Source organism: Anabrus simplex, chromosome 5 (genome assembly GCF_040414725.1).
Source record: "Anabrus simplex isolate iqAnaSimp1 chromosome 5, ASM4041472v1, whole genome shotgun sequence".
In the NCBI taxonomy this organism is placed as follows: domain Eukaryota; kingdom Metazoa; phylum Arthropoda; class Insecta; order Orthoptera; family Tettigoniidae; genus Anabrus; species Anabrus simplex.
The window spans coordinates 198701845-198727370 of NC_090269.1; the positions used below are offsets into that span (position 1 = coordinate 198701845).

At 38.7% G+C, this 25526-nt stretch overlaps 1 protein-coding gene across 8 annotated transcripts in view; it reads left to right on the top strand.

The window, feature by feature from the left end:
- LOC136873912 (transcriptional repressor CTCF) overlaps positions 1 to 25526 on the top strand; it is a 393845-nt gene that overhangs the window by 157735 nt on the left and 210584 nt on the right. For all 8 annotated transcript variants that reach the window (XM_067147244.2, XM_067147245.2, XM_067147243.2 and 5 more), the window contains one exon: positions 6456 to 6568. In XM_067147244.2, the coding sequence (XP_067003345.1) occupies positions 6456 to 6568 (113 nt within the window). The remainder of the gene's footprint in view (positions 1 to 6455; positions 6569 to 25526) is intronic.

A 25526-nucleotide genomic window follows, 5' to 3' on the forward strand; every position in this document is an offset into this window, starting at 1 on the left:
GCGCCGATAGAGAGATTATACCTTTCTCGCTATAAATTTTCGTAATAGCCTTTCCGTAATTTAACCAGACGCGACAAAATACAAACTAACCTATGAAATCAATTAAGCACTGCCATATCCCGAGTTGTATCCCATTCTTACTTAATTGCAGTATTTAGCCTCAAAATTAAGCAGTTGTTTAGTCAGCCTTAATTTTTAACGAGTTAACAACTGTTATCGGACACGTGATTTATGCATTTATTACGAAAATATGTTCCCCTTTCATTTTGAATTTTCTTTACGGAACAGCGGTCGGATATTACTAATCGACTCTGACATCGCCTTCGAATGTCGACGAGAGAAATCGTTAGTGCACATAGCGAGGAAACAATGTCGAAGGTAATCGATCGCATGCAATATCATCGCTGGGGTGCATAAATATCAGTAACGGAAAAAATCGTGCGCGCTTAATCGCTCGTAATAACGGATGCGCTAGTGATAGGGTTCTCGCTGTAACCGAAGGACGATACACAGTTTAATATAAGAATTTTGAAGGGACAGAAAAAGGTCGTCGCTATAACAGAGTTCTCGTTATATGCCGTACTCGCTACATAGCGGACTTCTACTGTAAATTGAAGATATCAGTTATGTACCATAAGTGTAAATTATGTAACTTTATTACAAGAAAAAAATTAGAATCAAAACTACTTAAAATTGAGAACTCAAAATTTTCAAGAAACGTCTCATTGCTGTGTGACCAAAAACTCGCTGATCTAAAGGTTAAGAACTGATCTTCTCTACTTGTAGCATTCTTCATCAAATCATCTTTGTGCTCTCCTGGTATATCGTTATGTCGGTGTAAAGACTTCTTAACTTTGCATTGTTAAGGTTCATTAAACTAAACATTCTCTTACTGTTTATGAAACATTTGATGCAGGTAACAATGACACAATACAAAGCAACTTGCTTAAATTCGGAAATCTTTTTCTTTTTTGATACAACTTTGCTCAAAAGCTGCCTTAACTTCATCCCCTTCAAGCATTTAGAATTCATATAATTTGTGTTGAGTGCATTGCTTTACATTTTTAAAATCCATGGTAGAACCCACAAGTTGATTCTTAAAATGGTGCACCAATGTTTTGATCTCATTTTCTCCAAAATGTTCGACTTCCTTCCCGTTTGGTCAGGTGAAAGTATCAAATACCGTGGTGCACATTTTTCTCTTGAGAAACCTTTTTCTCTGGGTGTTTTTACTTCAGCTTGCATCTGCTTGAAGAGAAGAACCGGTAGTGCTATTCTTCCCTTACTCATAACTCAACAAAATTAAATGTACAGTATTTAACATTCAAGGTAAATCTGAAACTTTAAACTTTATCTGGAACAATTTTTTTATTATTATTTGTTTTTAATCCAGCTATCCACATAAAAGTCAGATCTCCTGGCAGGTAAAAACATTTGAGAATAGCGTCAGAAAAACCTAGGCGCCAAACTCAATCAGTCAAAACAGCTATCCACTATACCAAATCTTTTCTGGTTCATTCTCTACATGTGCCCATATGCCTGTAATCGTAATATTTCTATTCTAGCTGTTATGGGTTCCTCTTCCAGTACCTCTCTCACTCTTTCATTCCTCCATAATCAAATGTTACATGTGATAAATATCATTTTTGATCTGTATTGATGATATTTGATTGAAATAATAATAATTTTATTAATTTGGCCCCCTAATCAAAGACAAGACAAGACTTATTGTATCGATTAGGTGGCCAAATTAATAAAATAACTTATTGTTACTATTCCAATCATCGAATGTTGTCACTCCAATCCTACCCCTAAGGAACTTCACATCATTACTCATGTCTGATGCATAAGTCAGTATGGGAACATGTTGCACAATGTCGTAGATCTCTGGTGACACATTTAGTATTTGATTACAAATTTCATTGTGATCCGTATTGACGCTTATCAGTTACAAAAGAAATTGTTAATGAAGGGCAACCAACCTAATCAATACTTGTTTTACTCGCGATGGCTGGGCGAGTTGGCCGTGTGGTTAGGGACACGCGACTGTGAACTTGCATCCGGGAGATAGTGGGTTTGAACCCCACTGTCGGCAGCCCTCAAGATGGTTTTCCATGGTTTCCCATTTTCACACCAGGCAAATGCTTGGGCTGTATGTTAATTAAGGCCACGGCCACTTTCTTCCCACTCCTAGCCCTTTTCCATTCCTTGGTCGCCATAAGACCTATCTCTGTCGGTGCAATGTAAAGCCAATTGAAAAAAAATATTCGTGATGAGTTACAATTGGGCAGTACCTATTTTAGCATGTTTCTAGGCATCTTCAGCTGACAAGTAAGTGATTAATGTTAAAGAATACTGATTTTCATATAAACTAAAAGATATACATTAAAGAACATAAGTTATCACATTTGAATCTTCATGAGGATCCCTAAAATTAACGTGTCTTGAAAACAGTGGAATGTCATGTTAAAACCAATGCACATTGAAATATTTGATCCATTTTAAGAATTCTTAAAATTAATGTCTCAAAGAATGTCATTTTAAAACAATGCGCATGAATTTGGTAATAATAATGGTGTATGGCCTCCGGAGATGCCTGGTGTGGGTCTTTTTCTCGTAGACGGCTTATTAGGCGACCTGCATGTCTGTGAAGATGAGGGCCCTGCATGGGATGATTTCGAATTCTGAATACGTCACACACACACCCAGCCCCCGAGACATTAGAATTAACCAATTAAGGTTAAAATCCCCAATCCAGCCGGGAATCAAACCTGGGACCCTCTGGACCAAAGGCCAGCACGCTAACCATTTAGCCATGGAGCCGGACAGCATTGCCCTAGGCAACTTCCGCCTATTATCTGGTCAATTCTATAGCAGCCTGGCTTTTTCATGCATGGAGTTTTGAGACTTTGCTGAGGCTCCAGAAAGTGACTGTTCGAGTCTCCTAATTCACTGTTCAAAAAATACACTCTCGGATTGAAATGGCGTATGGCTTTTTAAAAAGTTTTTTTACAATAACAAAGTTTTATTATGATCCACCTGTTCAATACATTATAATGTTGCCACATTGAAAATATCTTCATTAGTTAAAAAGTTATATGTGGGACATGTTTCGCTCCCTTACAGAGCATCATCAGCCAAATCTGAATCTCGAAGAATGGTTATGTTCATAAATAATGACTTAAGAACTATTAGGCCATTTTTCACAAACTTAAAACTTACTCTATTAGAATATCATAAAATACAGAATCTTTGGATACATACCTTAATTACATGTGCTTAATAGGAAAGATACATTAAAAATGTGGAAGAATGAGTTCTAAAATATTTAAAACAAGTAGCATGTCTAAAATCTTAGAAAGATGTGAAAATCAATCTTAAGAGCTAAATTTGAAGATTTTCTTGGCAATGAGATCTGGTAAAAAATTATTTATCCCTTGTGGATAAGAGTCTATAAGGATTCAGATATCTCGTCAATTTGATGATTGCCGGGCTGAGTGGCTCAGACGGTTAAGGCGCTGGCCTTCTAACCCCAACTTGGCAGGTTCGATCCTGGCTCAGTCCGGTGGTATTTGAAGGTGCTCAAATACGACAGCCCCGTGTCGGTAGATTTACTGGCACGTAAAAGAACTCCTGCGGGACTAAATTCCGGCACCTCGGCGTCTCCGAAGACCTTAAAGAGTAGTTAGTGGGACGTAAAACAAATAACATTATTATTATTATTATTATTAATTTGATGATTGAACTTGTGACAGGATGAATGTTGGTCTTCAAGAAATTTAAATGCTTGTTGTCATTTGACCTCGGCGAATGCTGTTGAATAAATACGCTCTTGTTGACGTCATTGATCGTACGTTGAAATAATGGATTTAATAAGGCATGATTGAAAGGGACGTAAATTGACGATGGTATTTAAAAGTTGTTGCTTAGTTTATCTTGTTGTATATCTGTAACAAGAAAAGGAATCTTGTAAGTAATCGGAAGTTCTGTTGCTAGTTAAGAGTGTGCTTCTAGAAACTTCACTTCCCCTCCAATTGCTGTTTGTCAGTTTGGTGTTATCCGAGGTTGTGTGATGACTGCCTGTTGTTCCGTGTCTACTCCTTGTGTTGTAAGAGTGAGGTGATGGGAGTTGAGGGGAGGGAGTAGGGGTAGGAGGGGAAATGTTTGTGGATGTGGTTTTGGAAGGGGAATGTCTAGTAGGGGCGCAGGGAGGGGTTGTGTTTTTTAATGTTCCATGATTATTAGTTGTTTTGGGAATGAAAACTTTAGCAAAGCTACAGTTTTCTAGATTAAGCGTTTTTAATAGTTTAGGTAATTGTTCGTGTAACGGATTTCTTATTTCAATTTCGTCATTTAAATTTTTTTCTTTATTGCGGGGAGTGTCCGAGGACAAGTTCGGCTCGCCAGGTGCAGGTGCAGGTCTTTTTTATTGGACGCCTCTAGGCGACCTGCGTGTCATGATGAGGATGAAATTATGATGAAGACGACACATACACCCAGCCCCCGAACCAGCAAAAATAACCAAGGATGGTTAAAATTCCCGACCCTGCCGGGAATCGAACCCGGGACTCCTGTGACCAAAGGCCAGCACGCTACCCATTTAGCCATGGAGCCGGACCCTCCCGGATTATAACACCCCTAACCATGACTAGCATAAATTCTTTCTCTGGTGGTTCCTGCAAGACTGCCCACTGGCATAACTTCGTCTTCCAATAGCTATCATAGTCTGCCCTTTGGCCAGCAAACATCCCTTATTTAGGGTGAACTGTTTCACGCTGGGGATTCAAGAGTTCGTCCCGCCTCATTAAGGAAATCGGCTCTGTTAGTAGCTAGAATTCAAAACATTTAAAAAAGTCCATTTTATAGATCTCGACTTCCTCATTCTCCTGGTCTACCTGGGATCGCAAATCAATCAGGTGCTTTCTGCGTAATCACTCTCCCGCCCTTTATCGGAGTACAAGAAATTCTAGCACACTTCTCTTCTGCTGGGATGCTTTCCAGGACACATCTGTTTCACATCCATCTCGCTGGACACCTCATGACCTCAGTTCGCCTCATGAATAAAGTATTCTGTCCTGTAAGCTTGGAATATAAAGAACATTCTGCTCTGTTTACTGATGTCCTTAGCATAATTTTTCTATGTCTGGATCAAAATATCACATAATTTTGCATGCCAAAATTCAACATTGTCACTAGTGAAACATGGAAAAACAGGAAATTGCCCCTGTTAGCTTGGAACACTGTAAATTTGCTCCTCCTCTGGGTGTATTAAACTATTCTTAGCATCACATCCTATTCTTCACTCTCTGTTGAGTTAGAGGGTTTTTTCATAGGGGACTGGTTTCACGTTCTGCTTTCCATTATTCAAAGAGTTCGTTGCAGGTCTGGTTCTGACCACACGTTGATCGAGTCCTGGTGACAGCCATTTTACCCTTACGTGATGCAAATGACGCGACTTCAAACACGATTTTAGTAAGATGGAGAGATGAGCTGTATAGGACACTGTGCGGTTTCAGTATGTATGTGAAATAGCCAAAGTAGGCCTTAAATTACTTTTTGAGGAAAGGAAGGGCTTAAAACAAGTGATTATTTTCCTCAATTTCGTACATAAAGTATCTAGACTGTCTCTCTATGTGAGAAGTTGTGCATTCAGTTCATCATAGTAGTAGAGTTAAGGGCATCCCTTCTAAATGATTTGGGTTATGTGGCCTGCTTGAATGCACGACTGTTCATTTATTTAATTTGTTGTGAAGTATTGTGTTTTGGTGTCTATAATTATGTTTGTATTTAGTGACTGACAAAGTAACGGACACTCTTAACTTGAAATTCAGTTTCCCCTTCAAGTTTTCCCTATTGGGGGAAATTACACATTCACTTCTATTTGTTGTTTATGATGTAATAATTCATATTATTTCCTTTAATTCCCAGTAAGATGAATTATCAGTCTATCGTTATATGTATGATGCATCCTTGAGTCTTTTCAATCCCCTCAACTGAGAATGACAGGAATTCATGCACCTGTGCTGAAGTCACATTTGAGGAAAACCATAGATAAAAGAAGAAAAGTAGTGCCCTTTCCTTTTACATGCTTCACTTAAGATTCATGTAATCAAGTTGATAATTAAGTTCAACAGCTGTGATAAGACTCCAGTAACTCATTGATTTGTGTGCTTTATGATCTAGATTCCATGAATGTCTCTTTTATGTTAATGATGAAGTTTTAGTTTAGTTCAGTTCAGTTTAGTTCAGGGATATTTTAAAGGAACATTCTTTTTCGAACAATAAAATCTGCTTTGAATTTAGGGAAATTATACTTTCCAGTATCTCTTTTGTCTACTGCCTTTCCTATTTCTTTTTTTCAGTTCCCACAACCGGAGCATTTATCCGAAGATGTGAATTAGTTAATGTATTCCTTCTTCATCAGTTATGATATGCTTTGTTTTTATTATTTTCAGGAATCAGGGGATGAAGATGATAAAACAAAAATAATTAAAATACTACCTAAGAAGTCCCAGACTGTCACTCAGGCCCATATGTGTAACTACTGCAACTATACAAGTCCTAAAAGGTAAGGGTAATGAAAAAACATGAATGACTGAGAAGTATATGTATATCTAGGAGCAGATAGAGAGCAGCGACTTGCATGGTTAGAACACACACAAAGAAATGCAAGAGTCCAAATTTTTTGGCTTCAGCGTTTGCCAGTGAGGAATAGAATAATAACTGTAGTGGTCATTATTGACAAGTAGACACGTGTAAGATACAGAGAGTCAGGAGACAGACAGAAAAGGGAATAGCGGTTATCTAATTTTGATGCTGAGTGCTTCCCTAGACCCGAGCTCCAGTTGATGTCCAACTTCGGAATCTCCAAGGGCGAGAGAGTGAGAAGTTAGAGGCAAACGTTTAAGGACTTCAACTGTGAAACAGTCTTTGAATGTGGTTTGATGGTGTTGAGTGTGTATGTGGGCAGGAAGATCCATGTTCGAAGTTTTGCAGATACTGCAGTGGCTGACATTAATTTGTATGGCAAGTGTGTTGCTAGTTAAACCAATGTAGAAAGCTGGGCAGAGTCTGCATTGAAGCCGTTAGATAATGTTGGAAAGTGCAGTCATGACAGTCTTTTATGGGGTAAGACTTGTTGGGTAATGCTGCCGGTAAAAGTGCTTCTACCTATATGTAAATGCGAGGTCTTACAGCAGCTGTGTTCTTAGGGGAAAGAACCAAAAGCGGGTGAAGGTAGGTGTGGTTCATAGCAAAAGAGAATGTTTTGAGCTCCTGAACGTCACTGGGGCTTTTTGGTAGAAGATCCACTGATGAAGGCAGCAGCCTTTTTGGATCCATGTCTTTCTTTTATGTATAATCCATTCACATGGTAATTTGCTGCTGTCCGTTTGTTCTTAAAGAGGGAGAGTTGACACATTGCTTACTTCTGTCGAATAACACAAAAGGGTCTGCTTAAGGTGTAATGCCCCAATCTGACAAATGAATAATCATAAACAGCATCATGTTCCCATTCCGTATGAGCACTGCAGGAAAGTTTAAAGCTGAATCCAGCCTTTTTGGCACACATTGTAGTTATTAAGAATTGTATTCCACTAACGCTTGTACCCTAACGGCCAATATTCTGATGGTGAAATTTTGTTCACCAACAGAGCTGGGAACATGCTTAAACATTATGTCAGACTATAAAGACTTGATGCCATAACATTCTGGCCACCAGGCTGGCATGGAACTCGGTGTTTTCCCATTGTGCGGTTAGGGTTGTGCAGTTGCATCCGGAAGATAGTGGGTTCGAACCCCACTGCCGCCGCCCCTAAGTTGGTTTTCCATGGTTTCCCATTTTCACACTAGGCAAATGCTGGGGCTGTACCTTAATTAAGGCCACAGCCAATTCCTTCCCACTCCTAGGCCTTAACTATCTTATTGTCGCCATAAGACCTATCGGTGTTGGTGCGACGTAAAAAAAAAAATGTGTCATTTTAAAGATACAGTTACCCCCTGTGAGTGGGGGACGCAGACGAAGAATACATCCTCGGTATCCCCTGCCTGTCGTATGAGGCGACTACTGAAAGGGTAACACCTCCTGCGGGTTGGGGTCGCAGATGTATAATACACCTCCGGTATCCTCTGCCTGCTGTAAGATGCGACTAAAAGGGGCGACCTAAACACGGACATGGATTGTGGTATCGTGTTGGGCCGCCTGTGGATAGGAGGGGCTGAATACTTTCACAGGTTATCCCTGCCTGTCATAGAAGGCGACTAAAAGGATCATGTGGCCATCGGTCCCCTCTTTATTTTCTGAGGGTTAGTTGTAGACCGATTCATGATTCTTGATGTGCATGCTGTTTGAAAACTTGATGCTTTCAAAGACCTTGATGAGGATATTTGATTTTTCCAAAATTTCATTTAGGTTTAAGTTGGGATTAAAAAAACTGGTCAAGGTGAATAAAACAGTTTTTAGTGGTATCAAGAAGAATCCTTTGCTTAAGGTCCTAAGAATTTCTATGTCTTGGTCTATAGAAGTAAAATATGTTTTTTGTTATGAATATGTTGCTCTATTGCTGAAAATCTGTTATATTTGATTGTGTTGACATGTTCCATACACCTAGTTTTAAAATTGCATCTAGTCTGCCCAATGTATGATGAATTGCAGTTATTGCATTTGAAGCGGTAGATGCCTGACCTTGAAAAGATGTTAGTTTAGTTTAATGACTTAGAGTTATGTACTATTTCCCTATTCTTGTTATTGGTTCGAAAGGATATCTTGGTATTGTGTTTCTTGAAAATATTCACGGTGCTATATATATCTTCACTAAATGTAAAAGTAGAATAAACGGCAGGGTTGGATCTTTCTTTGCAGGGTTGGATTTTTCTTTTATTAGTGTTGTATTTGGTCGGTGTTTAAATTTATTAATTATTCTCTCTATAAAAGCCTTGTTGTATCCGTTGAATCTGGCAATGGAACTGATGATATTCAATACTTTATTTAAATTTTCTTTAGATAATGGTATTACCTATAAGCTATTATAAGTAGCGCAGTTATATGTATGTGGGTGTGAAGAATCTTGTCTAATGGTGGTAGCTGTTTGTGTGGGCTTTCTGTATATTTTGTATGATTAGAGCTTGTGATTTTTAGCATTTGCGATAAATGCGAAATATGCCGAAACTTTGTCAGTGTATGTGCCTTCATCTTATATGACCCGTATAGGTGGTTTTTAGCGAATTCGAATTCGCGATAAAATAAAAAATTGGTTCAAAATGTGAAATTATACAATTTATGCGAAATAGATGTGAAACTCTGTTTTATACGAAATAAACATATATATTTTCAAAAACGATGTTTTTTTCTTAAAAATAAGATATAAATGTTATTTATTTCAGGAGAAATAATTATTACGGCGCCCATTGCGATCGTAAAGTGGTAGCATGCTTGGACGGACATTTCCATCTTTGTGCACGGAACATCTATACGTTCATTATCGCAGTTAGCTGGTCGGAGAGATTTCTCTTTGTCTTGCAGCCTAACCGATTGATGTCAGATGATACCTGAAGCTATTTTCTCTGGGTAAATAGTAACTCTGAGCTGAAATACGGAAAATAAAAAGCACCTCATTTTGCCGCTTGTAAACAATCATGGCGGCATCCAAGCGCGGCATGGATGAGTTTATTCGTAACTGGCTTGAAAATAGTGATAATGAAAGTGGAAAAGATTCTCTGCAGAGTGAAAATACTTTTTCTTCAAATGACAGTGATGAAAGTGATTCTGACTTCAGCTCCGAGATGACAGTGCCAATTGAAACTACGTGACAAAACCAGAATGCAACAAGAGCGAGTGAGAAGTCTAGTTTTCTTTTTTATTTTTTATTTTTGCTAGTTGCTTTACGTCGCACCGACACAGATAGGTCTTACGGCGACGATGGGACAGGAAAGGCCTAGGAATGGGAAGGAAGCGGCCGTGGCCTTAATTTTTGTACAGTCCCAGCACTTGCCTGGTGTGAAAATGGGAAAGCACGGAAAATCATCTTCAGGGCTGCCGACAGTGGGGTTTAAACCCACTATCTCCCGGATGCGAGCTCACAGCTGCGCGCTCCTAACTGCACGGCCAACTCGCCCGTTGAGAAGTCTAGTAAAATGATACTTGGAATTATGATCTTGTTGACAATAAGCCTCTTTCTGTAACATGTAAACCAGTTTTTGAAATTCACTCTATAGTGAGGAGGGGGCTGGGTAATAATCCGAAAGAAATGGACTTAGGGAATGAATTTCTAACCCCACAGTTCTGGGATCACGTTACTAAGGAAACCAATGCCTATGCCTCTACATTTCTCGCAAATTTATCTGCTTCCTTTGAAACCAGTAATACTTACGAACAAAAACATTGGTTTCCTGTTACTATAGACGAGCTAAAAGCTCACTTTGCTTCGTGTATTCTTATGTAGCCTATGTGATTAATCAAATTTATGTTAAAGTGACGGAAAAATAAATAGTATGTAAGGGAATATTTCCTTTCATATGTAATAGCAGGCCAAAGGATTAAATCATTCAATGTGTAGAATTTCTTTCACTGGGTAAAGAACACTGCAAAGACCAGTCCATCAAACTGCAAATGCACTTTCAAGCACCACGTTCATTCTCTTTGTGTGTTGACCCTTGATCTTAGTCGGTTATTCTTGACATTGGTGTTGAGTAGTAGTTCTGTTTAAAAGTACGGTAGCGATTTATTTTATTGTCTGTTAGCCATGGCTAGAAGCGAAGTGACGATCAAACAGCATGCCGAAAGTCACAAATCGGGACATTTTTATGTAAGGATACAGATGCCCTATATTGATGTGCCGACTCTGCAATCAAAAACTTGAAGAAGAAAAAAAAAAATGTTTTGCAGGCCTTCCTTTGCCTTGGCAGCACTTCTGTGCATTTGGCCCTCTACGAACAGTGTCGATGTAGAGTTTTTTTTAGCAAGTACAACATGATTGTAACTGATAGGCGGTCGCAAATGAAGGAGGACACCTTTTAAACATTTGGCATGTTGTACTTAAATCATCATTGAAATTCCTCTTCCTTGTAGGTGTGTTGCACTGTGATAAATACGTTCAGAATAGTATTTTTCACTTTGAAATTGTGTTTGTAAATTTGAAAATAAGAATATTCCTTTGTGTTCGTTAATATTTCTTGCGGTCTTATGTTGATGTTTGTCTTATTTTCCATAGTGCATTCAAAACTGCATGACGAGCAATGTGTGATTAAACAGTATGATTTTACTCCCAACTGTTGTGTGTGCAATTTAGCAAATTATGCCTATTTTTAACCAATTTGCTACAAAACGCTAAATTTGAGAAGTTTAGATGCTACAAAACGCTAAATTTGAAAATCAAAATGCTAAATCTCTGATTTTTAAATGCTACAAACCACGAACTCTATGTATGATAAAGGGGTTGGAAGCCTGCTTATTGTAATATCTAGGAAGTTTATTGATTTATTGCATTCAGATTCCAAGGTGAATTTGATATGGGGATCGATATTATTAAGGTTAATAAGAGTGGAGTGTGCATTATCGATTCTGTCATCTAGAATCACCGAAGTATCATCGACATACCTGGCCCAAAAAGGTATGTTAGCAAAGGTGTCGTTATTGTCAATTGCAGAGTGTTTTAAAAAGTCTAGGTATATTTCCACTAAAATCCCTGAGGCTGGTGACCCCATTGTCAAGCCATCCTGTTGATATATGTTGTCAAAAGTGAGAAAAATTGTTATTGACTCCTAATTTTAATAGTCATAAAAACCTGGATCTCAAGTTTAATTGGGCCACTATATGTGTTGAGATTTCTTTGGATAATGAGAAACAGTTTTTTAGTTTTAATACTGGGGTGACATGTTGGTAATATCGAATGAGTGAATGGAATGGTGTGATTGAATTTCAAAGTTGTGTATGGTATTTTTTACAGATTTATTTGACACAAATTTGTACTTTTTCTTAAGGAATTTTTGAATGAATTGAGGTAGTGTATGTAGTGGGCTAGGTCTTTAATTAATAATTGGGCAATTGGCCTTGTGGATTTTAGGGAAAGCTTTGGCTGTAGGCAGACCTGGGTTCATGTTAGTTGAACGTGCTTTTTCTTGATCGATGGAAAGGAATGAGGTGTTCTTTAGAGTTTGCTTTAAAAGGCATTGTATTTGTTGGATTGCATCTTTCTTGACTGTAGAAAATGAACTGTTATTAAAAAATTTTTTGGTTTTTTCAATGTACTCTGTTTTATCCATAATTTTCTTTTTGAGTTTAAGAATGTGTTCTCGTTCAACTAAGGGATCTCTATTGTTGTTACTACTGGGGGTGTTGTTTTGCTTTTTGAGGTATTTAATTTCCCTTTTACGCCTAATCTTATTTCGTCTTGAAGGTCTGGCGACATTTTGCTAGTGGCTATTTCAGATTCTATAACTAAGTTGGTTGTGTTAATTCTGTTAAAATTTGGCCAGTTGTGTTAGGGGCCTTGTGCAAGGATTGCATTTTCATCGTCATCTAGGCTTATTTTGGACAAATTAACAACCGGGGGATGGAATTGTTTGATCAGATTATAGGAATTACTAGGTTTTTTAGTTACTTTTGTAACAGTCTTATTTGACATTGAATTGTTTTTAAGTGTGTTGAGATTCCTCTCTAAAGTTAGTTGTTTTTTAGCTAGTACTTCGAATAATTTATTATTGATTTGGGTATGGAATAAGTCCCATTGAATGCTTGTAAGTAAGCAGGCTGCTTCAAGGTGAGTCTCATAGAGTTGGTGTGCAGAAAAAAAAATTTCTTTTGTTTAAAAATCTGATTTCATTCTTTAGCCACATTTTGTTGACTTTGGATTGGGTTCTCGGATGTTGAGGAGAGGTACCATGTTTTCTTGTATTAGCTTTTAGAAAATTTGGTGTTAAATTGTGTACCATGCATTGTTTTAAAAAAATTATGTCTGTGTCCAGTTTTGCAATTTTGATTTTTTAAGTCCATATAATAATCGACCTTAGATTTTGCTTGGCAAGCTACATCATTTCAAGTTAAAAACATTATTGTTCCGTATTGAACTGAGAATTACAATATTAAAAGTGAATTCAAGGGTTCCACCTTTTCAATACAATATGTTTTACAAGATTGTTGTTTTACAACATGGTTTATTTGTGGTACCGGTTTCGACTCGTTTTTTGGGTCATTATCAACCTATATTACAAACTGAGCAAAATGACAAAAAACAAAATATGTAAGTACGTACCAGTATACATGCATTGATACAGGGTATATGACAAGTGTTCACATTAAAAGTAAGAAAACCGGACGAGTTGGCTGTGCGGTTAGGGGTGCACAGCTGTAAGCTCGCATCCGGGAGACAGTGGATTCGAACCCCACTGTCGGCAGCCCTGAAGATGTTTTTCCGTGGTTTCCCATTTTCACACCAGGCAAATGCTTGGGCTGTACCTTAACTAAGGCCACGGCCGCTTCCTTCCAACTCCTAGGCCTTTCCTATCCCATCATCAGCGACGTAAAAAAAAAAAAAAAAAAGAGTTGTGGTTAAAATAGGTAGTGGTGTTTACGACGTCTTGGAGACATTATAATCTTGTGTAAACTTGATGCAGTTGTTGATATCACACATTCTACTGCTGAGATTATAGTTATATATTAGTTAATAACTTGATAAACATATTAAAATTTATCTCCTGGTGGAAATATCTTTCTGACATGGTGAAGTGAGTCTCGAAAGCAATTTTTCTACAAAGTTGTTTGACGAAGTTTTGAAGTCTGTGTTTTGTCGGCATGTCACGCGGTGGAGAATTATATACATGTAGGTCCTTTGAAAAAGTGCTGGACCAAGATTTTCCCAGTTCAATGTGGATTATGAAGCCTAAAGAAAAAAGGAAAACAAATTGAGTATGGAGAAGGCTTAAAAGGGGGGCTAGACAAGTTATATTCAAATATAGCATGAACTTTTGTGAGTTTACAAAGGAAAAATTAAATGTATCCTCCTAATTCAATACAAAACATAAATCCATCATTAGATGGAGCAATAAAATTCAAACATGTTTTGATACGTTTGAGCCATCTTCAGTGAAATAGGGGGGGGGGGGGTTAAAGTAATCTACCAAATACAAGCTAAATATGCATTAAAAATATAATGAAGGAACAAAAGAGACATGACGGAAATAAAATAAGAACAATATACAATGTTTACATCACTAGATGGAGCAATAAATAACTTGCTGAGACAAATTCAGTGAAAAAAGGTTAATATAAAACATAATCGAGTCCAAAAAGTGCACTAAACCTAAGAAGAAAAGAAATGATTCAGACGGAAACGAAACAATAAATGCTAATAGTGAGGTTGTGGACCTCTTAATCTAATTTTTTAAAGTTTGATAACAATTCAAAAACAAGACGAAATCACTGTGTTGAAAATTCAGGCTGACAGTCTGTCTTTGTAGAAACATCATTACCAAGAATGGCTAGGAGGGGAGCGAAAAATCTTGAGAAACCGAGTTTGAGAGAAGACAGCGTGCCAGGTGAAATGTATGTGATAAGTCATCGAAAAACGCCGATAAATTAAAAATTTTAGAACAGCAGCATTCTCAATTTCTTCTCAATTTAGTGGTCCCATTCTCGAAGATTGTTTCCAATGTTGGGTAGTTGTGTTTTCCTTATTTTAAATGGTCGGGAGGGCTGCGACAAAATTGAGAAGCTGTATTAGAGAAGTAACGGGTGCATGGCAAACTGTAAGTTAACGGTCCCGTTCGCATGAACGAACTGAAAAGTATACGAAACAAGTAAAATGCTGGAGGACTGGACACTAGCAAATACAGGGAGAATAATGTAAGAGTTCAGACTTTTGCTCTCATGCCGTGGGAATTCCTGAGCGAGCGCCATATGCCTTGTGTCAACACTGGTGAGAGAAGCGCGCAGCTGTTTAGCACTCTGTCCCTCAGTTTGCTAGAAACTATTGGACTTTTAAGGTGTGTTGTGGGGTTATTATCACAATGGTTAAATACACTGTAGAGCAAAGAATATTTTTGGTTGAGTGTTACTTGCACAAGAAGAAGAAACCAGTTAAAAGGTGCCTTTGAAAATTCCATAGACAATTTCCCGGTGCGACAGTACCATCAAAAGGTTACGTGCATCAGCTCGTTTACAAGTGGCGTAGTATTGGTTCTGTAATCAATAAGAAAAAGAAGTGAAGGAGAACAGCTCTCACATCGGAAAGGTTAGAAGATATACAGGCAAGACTCCAGGTCAGTCCACGTAATTCGCTTCAGAGAATAGCTCAGAAAGTGGTATTTCACCTTCTTCAGCACGTAATGCAACAAAATAGTTACATTTACGATCTTATCTGACTCATTCAGTCCATAACATACTGCCTACAGATTTCAATGCAAGATTACGATTTTGCAATTGGCTAATGAATTGTGTCCACGACGCTATTGTGGATCCGAACTTTCTTTTTATGAGCGACTAAGCCTGGTTTCACTTGAGTGGATATGTCAGTTCACAGAACAATAGAATCTGGGATACAGACAACCCGCACATTTTACAACCGAGACCTCTGCACGATGTGAAGGTGGGTGTGTGGTTCGCTATCAGTGCCCGACGAATTATCGGTCCCATATTTTTTCAGGACACGATTACTTCTGACCATTATATTCACAACATTATGGAACCATTTTTTGCTGAAATGACTGAAGAGGAGAAAAGGTACAGCTATTTCCAGCAGGATAGTGCAATGGCCCATATGGCGCATAGCTCTATGTAACAGTTATGGGAAGTGTTCGATGATGATCAGATCATCAGTGATGACTTATGGCCCCCTCGTTCGCCTGATTTAAGCACATGTGATTTTTATGTATGGGGAAATTTTAAAGGAAAAGTTTACAGGAATAATCCTCGAACTGCAGAAGAATTATAAATTGAAATTAGGAACATTGTGCATTCTCTTGGTGCCCATGAACTACAAAGTGTGTTTTAAAATCGCATTACAAGATGTGAAGCTTACATTTCAGCTGAAGGAGATCACTTTGAGCATTGTCTGTAAATATTGGCGAGTTCAGTTTAATTTCTTAGTTGATTTATTTATTTGTTTATTTATTTATTTATTTATTTATTTATTTATTTATTACTGGTGAGTTCAGTTTAATTTCCTAGTTGATTTATTTGTTTATTCATTTACTTATTTGTCCAGAGCATCTATGTAGCCGGTGAGTTCAGTTTAGTTTCTATAGGCGTAATCATGCCGCTTCTTTGAGCCAACTATGCCTGCATGTCATTGCGGGCACTGTGCTCGCTGTCTCTGCTTCCCAGTGCGCCTAATCCTTGGCACTCCGCTCTGAGCTTTTAAATTAATCACCCTGTACTATTCCCTATAGATAAGAAGGGGTCACGCATGCATGCAAGAATTATCTACGTGTATCCTTACTGAGTATATACGAAATCCTCTCCTCAGCCATAACAAAGAGAGTTAGTAGTAGAGCAGAATGAATTATAGGGGAGTACCAAGCTGGTCTCAGACCTGGAAGGTCGACGATGGACCATATTTGCGCCATGAGAATGACTCTGGAAAAGACACATGAATGCAACGTTCAACTAGGACATCTTTTTATAGATTTTAAACAAGCCTATGACAAAGTAAAGAAATGAACATTATGGGAAACAATGAGGGATTTTAAATTCCCACAGGAGTTTATAAAATTGACTAAGATGACCCTGGAGAATAGCAGAAGTCAGGTAAAAGTGCAGGGAAATTTTTCAAGATCTTTCAGAACCGAAGAAGGGCTAAGGCAAGGAGATCCCTTATCACCAGTGTTATTGTCCGCCTCTGTAGCGTAACGGTTAGTGTTATTAGCTGCCGTCCTCGGGTGCCCGGGTTCGATTCCCGGTACTGCCAGGAATTTAAGAATGGCAGGAGGGCTGGTATGTGGTTGGAATGGTACATGCAGCTCACCTCCAATGGGGGTGTGCCTGAAGAGCTGCACCACCTCAGGATGAGGACACGAGCTGACTTACTTACCAGTGTTATTTAATCTAGTGCTGAAGAAAGCTGTAAGATCAATAACTACTAATCTGGGTGGTAATATTTACAATGGACTGATCCAAGTTTTGGCTTATGCAGATGATGTGGTGATAACTGCTAGAAGTAATGAGGCAGTTACAACTGCCTTGAGGGAGCTGAAAGATACGGCTGGGTCTTTGGGTTTGGAGATAAGTGAGACTAAATATATGGTAACAAAGAGAAGTGGAAGGAGCACCGAAAAACTCCAAGTGGATGATTACACCTTTGAAGCTGTAGATAGCTTCACATATCATGGCTCAGTAATAACTACAGAAAATAAAGTTGAGACAGATATTGTAAATCGTATTAAGGCTGCCAGCAGATCCTACAGAGCACTGTACCCTTTTCTGAGAAGTAAAAACTTAAATAGGAAAGTAAAACTGACTCTTTACAAAACAATAATTAAACCAGTACTTATGTGTGGTGGTGAGGCATGGGTATTGACTGAGGCCAAAGAGAGGAGATAAAATGTGTGGGAAAGGAAAGTACTGAGGAAGATATTTGGACTGATGAAGGAGGGAGATTTATGGAGAATCAGAACAAATGAAGAAATAAGATTATTGTATAAGGAGCTGGACTTGGTGACCTCAGTCAAAATGAGACATTGGATGGCTGGGGCATGTGCAGTGGATAGAGGAGGGAAGACTTCCAAGGAAGGCACTGGCAGGGCACCCTGGGGGCAGAAGGAGAGGTCGGCCCCGGATGAGATGGCTGGAGGATGTGGAAACTGACCTGAGGACCTTTGGAGTCAGGAGGAGGTGTAGGTGTGCTGAAGACTGCGACGACTGGAGAGCTGTGGGCAAGGAGTTCAAGGTCCTTAAAGAACCGTAGAGCCATGAAGTAAGTATGTATCAAAGAAGGCCGTTGCGCTCATAAACTCTACCGTAGGCTGCCTACTTTGTAACATTTAAAAAACTCCATGCTAAGGCGCGAGTTCTTATTTGGCAGAGTAAGAAAGCTTTGTGGGAGAGATGTGTGTCATGTGTGACGTCACATACACCGTCATCTCAAGTGTTACAATGCTTATTGAAGATAAAATGTTTCCACCTATTCAATGCACTGACATAGTGATTGAATTAAGTCATCACATATTTATTATAAACATTATGGTGTACATTATGGTACCGGTTTCGGCATCTCGCGTGCCATCATCAGCCATTGAGAAAATTATTGCAAGGTGTGTTGGATGAATATATATAAACTATTAGTACAGTATAAAATATATACAGAATCTGATTAGCGAGTCTTACATTTATATATATATATACATTAAAATATATGTGACTAAGTTGCAAAGACCAATTAATCTTTAGAAAGTTAAATACGCTTTAAAACACAATATTATCTTATATGTCAAAAAATCTGTTAATAGTTAAAAATGTCTGTAATTGGGCTAGAAAAGTACAAGTATAAAATTTATCATCAGTCCTTCAGTAACATCTGACATGTTGAATACATAATTTCTAGAACATTGTTCTTTGGTTAGGTGTGAGTTATACTGTATTTATGTAAAACAGTCCCCCACAATATATAATTGTAAGATTAATATCGTATATAAGGTTTTCTTCCTTTTTAAAAAATATCACAGTCATTGTGTGACTATTGTAAAAACATCTAGTTGTTGATATAATTTAAGCTTGAACCCTGCATTCATAATATTGTTCAAAATATATAATAATGCATGGCTGAGGCCGTATGTTTATGGCTGAGATCTTGAAAAATTGTTTCAATGTCAGGTGGAATTGGACAGGTTAATACTGATCTCGAACCAGCACGGACCTAAAAATAGAGAACGAATTGTGAATTTAGTGTTGGAATTCCGAAAATCAGAGGCGGCCCTTTAGAAAATAAGGGAACAATAAGGTATGAAACTCACCTCTAGCTCGATGTAACTGCGTGTGGTGTTTGTGAGGAACTGGATTATGAAGTCTCAAGCGACTGGCAGCAAGCGTCAGCTGTTAGGCGGGGCGTTTTAGGTAGGGGAAGTGAAAGTTGCGGTAGCGTGAGACTGTATGTCAGGGGGGCGTGGGCTTTGCTGGGGATAGTAAGCCAGCGTGCTGCGTAATGTTTTGTGTACTAATTGATTTTTAGGTGTTTTTAAGTTATTTATCACTGAAATAAGCATATCAAATAAAATTGTAGGTTTCTCCGAAAGATCATTGAGATTGTAATTAGGATTGTAATACTGATCTAATGTAATGAAACATTACTCCGTCAGGTTCATTGTTTCAATGATGTCCAAATCGTTGCCAATACTGTGAAAATTATGATTGTATTCTTGTATAAGCTGGCCTATTGCTAAAAATTTCCTGTACCTAATGGCATTAATATGTTCGTTGTATCTAATATTAAATAATCTCCCGGTTTGTCCGATATAAACACTGGAACAGTCGTTGCAATGAAACCTGTAAATGCCTGATCTATCAAACAGATTGGATACATTAACCAATTTAGAATTATGAAAAATATCAAGGTTTCTGTTGTTAGTCCTAAAGGAAATATGGATGGTTTTTTTTTTTTTTTTTTTTTTAATATATTCGTTAGTCGGAAAATGTCAGGGTTAAACGTGAATGTTGCATAGGTTTTTGCTTTAGTTGCTTCTTTTTGTAACTTAGTCCTAGGCCGGTGTTTGAACTTGTAAATTATGCGTTCTATAAAACTTTTGTTATAACCATTATGGGATGCGATCTTGCGTATAGTGTTGTTCTTTTTGAGTTCTGTGTTAGACATGGGTACATTAAATGCTCTATGTATTAGCTTATCATAGGTAGCTCTTTTATGACTAGGAAGATGTATACCGGGCGAGTTGGCCGTGCGCGTAGAGGCGCGCGGCTGTTAGCTTGCATCCGGGAGATAGTAGGTTCGAATCCCACTATCGGCAGCCCTGAAGATGGTTTTCCGTGGTTTCCCATTTTCACACCAGGCAAATGCTGGGGCTGTACCTTAATTAAGGCCACGGCCGCTTCCTTCCAACTCCTAGGCCTTTCCTATCCCATCGTCGCCATAAGACCTATCTGTGTCGGTGCGACGTAAAGCCCTTAGCAAAAAAAAAAAAAAAAAAAAAAAAAAAAAAAAAAAAGGAAGATGTATAGAATCTCTTTTGATTGTCGTAGCTGTGTTGACTAAACTTCATATTTCAGGTATACATGGATCATCTTCAGCAACAAAAATCTCCATTACAGGCAGTATCGTCACTGAACCGCTCTCGATTGCTAATCATCTAGTCAGTTTTTCGTGGTTGTGTCTGGCTCCGGGAATTATGTCGTTTTAGGATTGGCCATGGTACAGTAACGCACTCTTATTTATTGAAAGGAGAACCCCCTCCGCTGTGTACTTGCAGCGATCATTTTCCTGTGGTACACATCCTTATGGAGTGCGTGTACCTGGTTGATCTGCGCCATAGTCTAAAACTCCCAAGTACCATCTCCCTGATACTGCGAGATGATGAGCAGTCAGCAGATCTCGTCATCAGTTTTATGAGGGATAGTGTTTTTTAAAATCTCATATAAATGTCTTATTCTACCATAATCTCCCCTGTGGGTGGTGGTATCCCCTGCCTGTCGTAAGAAGTGACTAAAAGGGGCCCCAGGGGCTCTGAATTCTGGAGCATGGGTTGTTGACCATGGGGTCCTGAGCTGAGTCCTGGTATTTCTTCCACATACTTGTGCCAGGCTCCTCACTTTCATCTATCCTATACGACCTCCCTTGTTCAACTCTTGTTCTTTTCCAATCCCGACGGTATTAGAGCAGTCGAGGCCTAGGGAGTCTTCATTTTCACACCCTTCGTGGCCTTTGTCTTCCATTGGCTGATACCTTCATTTTTCGAAGTGTCGGATCCCTCCCCCTTTTTTTTTTTCTGATTAACGTTATGTAGAAATAGTTGCCTAGTTGTACTTCTTCTTAAGACAATAATCACCACCACTCACAACCATGTACCATAATCTATCATTATCATTTTACTGAAAATAAGGCATTGTGAATTAGATCCACTGATTATTTCTAACTCACAATCCTTGTTCATCATGATTTGTTTTAAGTGAATACATTTTAAAATTTTAATTATCATGTGTTGTCCGTCTCGTACCATTAGGAGCCATTGACCTTAGATGTTAGGCCCCTTTAAACAAGAAGCATCATATCATCATCATCATCATCACCACCACCATCATCATCACCAAAGATGCAGTAAAACCTTGATGCATTGTTTTTCTAGGAGGAGGGGGGAAAATGACGATGTATGCAAGAAAACAAATGCGGGTAACATAAAAAATAGAGGAAAGCAAAATAATAAAATACAAGTACTCTATTAGAACATTTTTCGTCATGTAAATTTATTATTATAGCAACAACAACAATAATGGCACGTGGCCTCCGAGTCAGGTGCAGGTCTTTCGAGTTGTTGTGTGATAAGTGATCTAACAGCCTATGAAAATGCGACTCTATCTATAAGATGAATTCTAATGCTTAAGTCGACACACACTTAGCCTTGGAACAGTGGAATTAACCAAGGAAAGTGAGAATCCCCGACCGGATTGAGAACCCTTGAACTGAAGGCCAACACACGCTATTTAACCATGGAGCTGGACATGCTCATGCTGTACATATAAACATATTGCAACCATGATATATGCGATGAAAGTAAAAAGCGTGACATTTACGTCGTTTCGTTTCACTTTTCTTTACATCTCGTAATAACTGAAAACCTGTGAGGTTAGTTGTCTTATTGCAAATTAATGATAGGCCTATACGTGGATATTACAAAGATAACCTGTATTTTAGTAAAGATTCTGTAGACCCTTCGCAAATGATAGATTAGAGATCCAACACGGCACGGCTTGGACGATGTCACAGAGGTTAGAACTTCAACACTGTGCATCTTGGACGATGTCCCAGCTGACTATGTGAGACTACCAACTTAGTAACTGGTTACAAGCCCACGCTAGGAAAAGGGTAATTGGTCTAGCTTGATTGCGTCCGGCTTGCATCAAGACAACTGGGCAGAGGGCAACGAAGCTGTCAACATGCCTCCAGCCTCCCCCACACTCCACAAGGTACAGCGTGATTAATCATCCTGTGACTGATCAAAATGTTCCTGGCACACGCCGTGACTATTTTAAACTACGCGATTTTCTTATTTTCAACTAAGGTGGCAGCCCTAGCCATCCAATAGCAACACAGAAAATTGTGGCAAATTTGAGTTTGACACTGCCTCTGTTTTAATTCTTGTAAATGAGAACACTGGTCGGTTAGTGGATTGAGGAGAAGCGTTGGCGCTAGGAGGCTGGTAGTGAGGTTGCGCTTGAATAATCTGCGAACAGCACTCCAGCCTGCAAGCTCCTTGCTCAACGGTCGTACATTCTCGCTATTATAGGCCTGTGCTAGAGTATTAAGCTGTCTCTTTAAATTCAAAAAACTTTTACGTATATTTTTCTTACGTATGATTGATATCCTGGAATATAGATATATATTGATCAATGTGGAAAAATTGTGCCCGAGGACAAATATTTTTCTAATAGTGCGAGTGTTCGGTCGTACCCCCTTTTGTTTCTGTGTAGAAGAACCATCATGGAAGTGAAGGGCATACGTTTTCGCTCGTAACCCCACAAATTCTACAATTTCTTTGTAGTTTACCTCATCTGCCCATAATCCTTCTACTTTGTGAGTTTCGAAAGTTCTAATAACATAGCCAGGTGGTACATTTTCATAGTCCAGTTTGGAGCTCAACCATGGGTTTTGCACCATAGTTAGCAATTGATGTATGCGTTGAGATAAAAATGCCACAGTAAGCTATCAATATCAGTATATAGTAAGTGGGCGTTCTCGCCACATACTTGAAAAATGTGGAATATGAAAGAATAAATTTCTAATTTTGCGAATTCTAAGATCACAAACCCTAAATGTTGTTTAAATGGATCTCTAGTGTAGTGATTTTTTTGACGATCGATGTGATAAAATAATAGTTGAAGGAACGATAGATGTGTGGAAATTTAATATTGTTTTATATGGAACATTTTTGGGACCAAATAAATTGAATGATGAACACGGAAAAACAGCAGTTCCGGAAACAATGCATTGAAGTTCTTCTGTGTATATAATTTCCTGCAATATTGTCTGTACTAAAATAATACAGCAATCAAAAATAAGGACCCTTAATATTGGATTTCTTACAAAACATCTAAAATTCACACAAGTTGTACAGAAAGTTTCCATTAGATATCTTAATAGGTACCATTGTGTCCACCACCGTAGTGTTACGGTAAGTGTTATTAGCTACCGTCCTCGGGGGCCTGGGTTCAATTCCCGGTACTGCCAGGAATTTAAGAATGGCAGGAGGGCTGGTATGTGGTTAAAATGGTACATGCAGCTCACCTCCAACGGGGGTGCGCCTGGAAAGAGCTGCACAACCTCAGGATGAGGACACGAGTTCACTTCAGGTACCATTGTAAAGAAATGGTGCTGTAATGGCTTGTATTGGGCATGGAGCCATTGAGAACGCAGTGAGGAATTCCTACGATACGGTTTGGGATTGAAGGTAGACGGCCATGGGATGAAACCAAATTTCCAAAGAGTTTGTTGGGACTGCTTTTCTGTTCCTTTCACAGAAAAGAAAGTAAACGGTGTAGGCATTCCTAAAGGCTCTATGTTATCTGGATGTATAAAGTCACCTTCTCCATTGCTCTCTACATCAAATTCAACTGTATCACTTCCACCTAAGATATGAATCAAATCTCTATTTTAGCAAGTGGAGATTGCCATGGGGTTGAGAGACCAATTAGATAGACGTAACTGTCCTCTGTTGTGTCGTTTTGTCTACCACACCAAATGTGTGATCCAGATGGAGCCAGAGTTTATCTTCATCTGTAGAAGGTGGTGCTAGCAGTTCATGCTCTGTGTATTTCAGATCATTTAATACGTATCCTTGATAACGGCTGTCGTGATTCACCAAGTTCCTGTGAATGGGGAAGGAAATTTCATACAACTTCAGTTTTCCAAAGTTATCTGTCTTTGGTAAAGTATATAGGAAATTGGAACGTCTACTCGCCATAAAATCTTTCCATTTTATTGCACCGACACTATCACTGTCGGAAATGGTGTATCCGGTAGTTGACTGGTACTTTGGCATGAAATGAATTATCTTACTCTGTTGCACAAACGAAGCCATCTCAATGGGCGTGTTACTTCGTACCTGCAGTTCATCTGTCAGGATGATAAAATTAGGCATCCTTACCTTCGGCTTAGGAATGCGATAGCCTAGACAGCACGGCATGATGTGCTTTATAACACTTCAACGTCTGACATAGCCATCAAGCCGATGGTTAATGGCAACGTCGACAACTCTGTCTATATTTCCTCCCATGACCGTTGGGTAAATGTGAACGTGACGGTGTTTAAATGGGAGAGGCCATTCTACCGGCAATTCACTCTCCCCAGGAATTATACCAGCCTGTCCCAAATTGCCTGTACCACCAGTAGATCCAGCTTCTCGTTTCACCCATTGTGCAGATGGTTCCTTAGCATTGCCTTCTTCGATTGATCGTTTCCGAGTCAAAGTTCCACCCGATTTCAACATTGTGAGGTCCTGAGTATATAAACGACCCAATGAGCAAATTGGTTTGGTGTAATTTGTTTCACACATGAAAAAGGCACATGTAAATTGTATTTCACCACTCAGTTAGCCAAGGCTTGCTCGTCGCGTTTACCTAAAGTAACCTTTACCCAGAAATTCAGAATTGCCCGATAATTAACACAGGTGTGCGAAGCAAGTCCTGTTTTATTGAATACTTTTCAGAAATCTGAATTGGTGCACCAGCAAGAACAGATTTCATATCCTCACAGGCAGATTCAACTAAAAATGGTTCTTCGATTACAGTAACAGATTTATTAAGAAAGTTTTCAAATTCAAACTCTGAAAGTGAACTTACACTAGAGGCATAACCAGTCACGAAGTGTGCAGCAAGGCTCTGCACTATAAAAGTCTTTCCGGTGTTACTTGGTCCATAGAGAAAGAGTGAGTGAGTTAATCTTGGGTTGTTCCTCATTAAGAATTTTCTTAAGGTTGCAGACAAAATCAATAGGAACAATATTATTCCTATAAAACAATTCAGATATTGTATCTCTGCTAAAGCTGGTGCCATCTGCTGCACAATTTAACAGATGTTGAAATCTATCTTTCGTTTTGGAACAAAGTTTTTCTTTAATGTAATATGAAATTTTATTTTGAATTTATCTAGCTAACACCTGGGAATAATGTCCAGTAAGGAGTGTCCATTCTTCCGCTGTACATAAATCGTATAATAAACTGTGCGAGGTGGCCTTGTACTTCCTGATTAACGACTCAATAATATTGTTTGAACATTTTTGATTGGCGAAGTACTCCCAGCTCTGTGTGGCGGTCCAGGGTGATAGTTGTCCAGGAATGGTTCAGGTGATGTGGTAATCCTCCTCTTATAGGTCAGCTCCAGG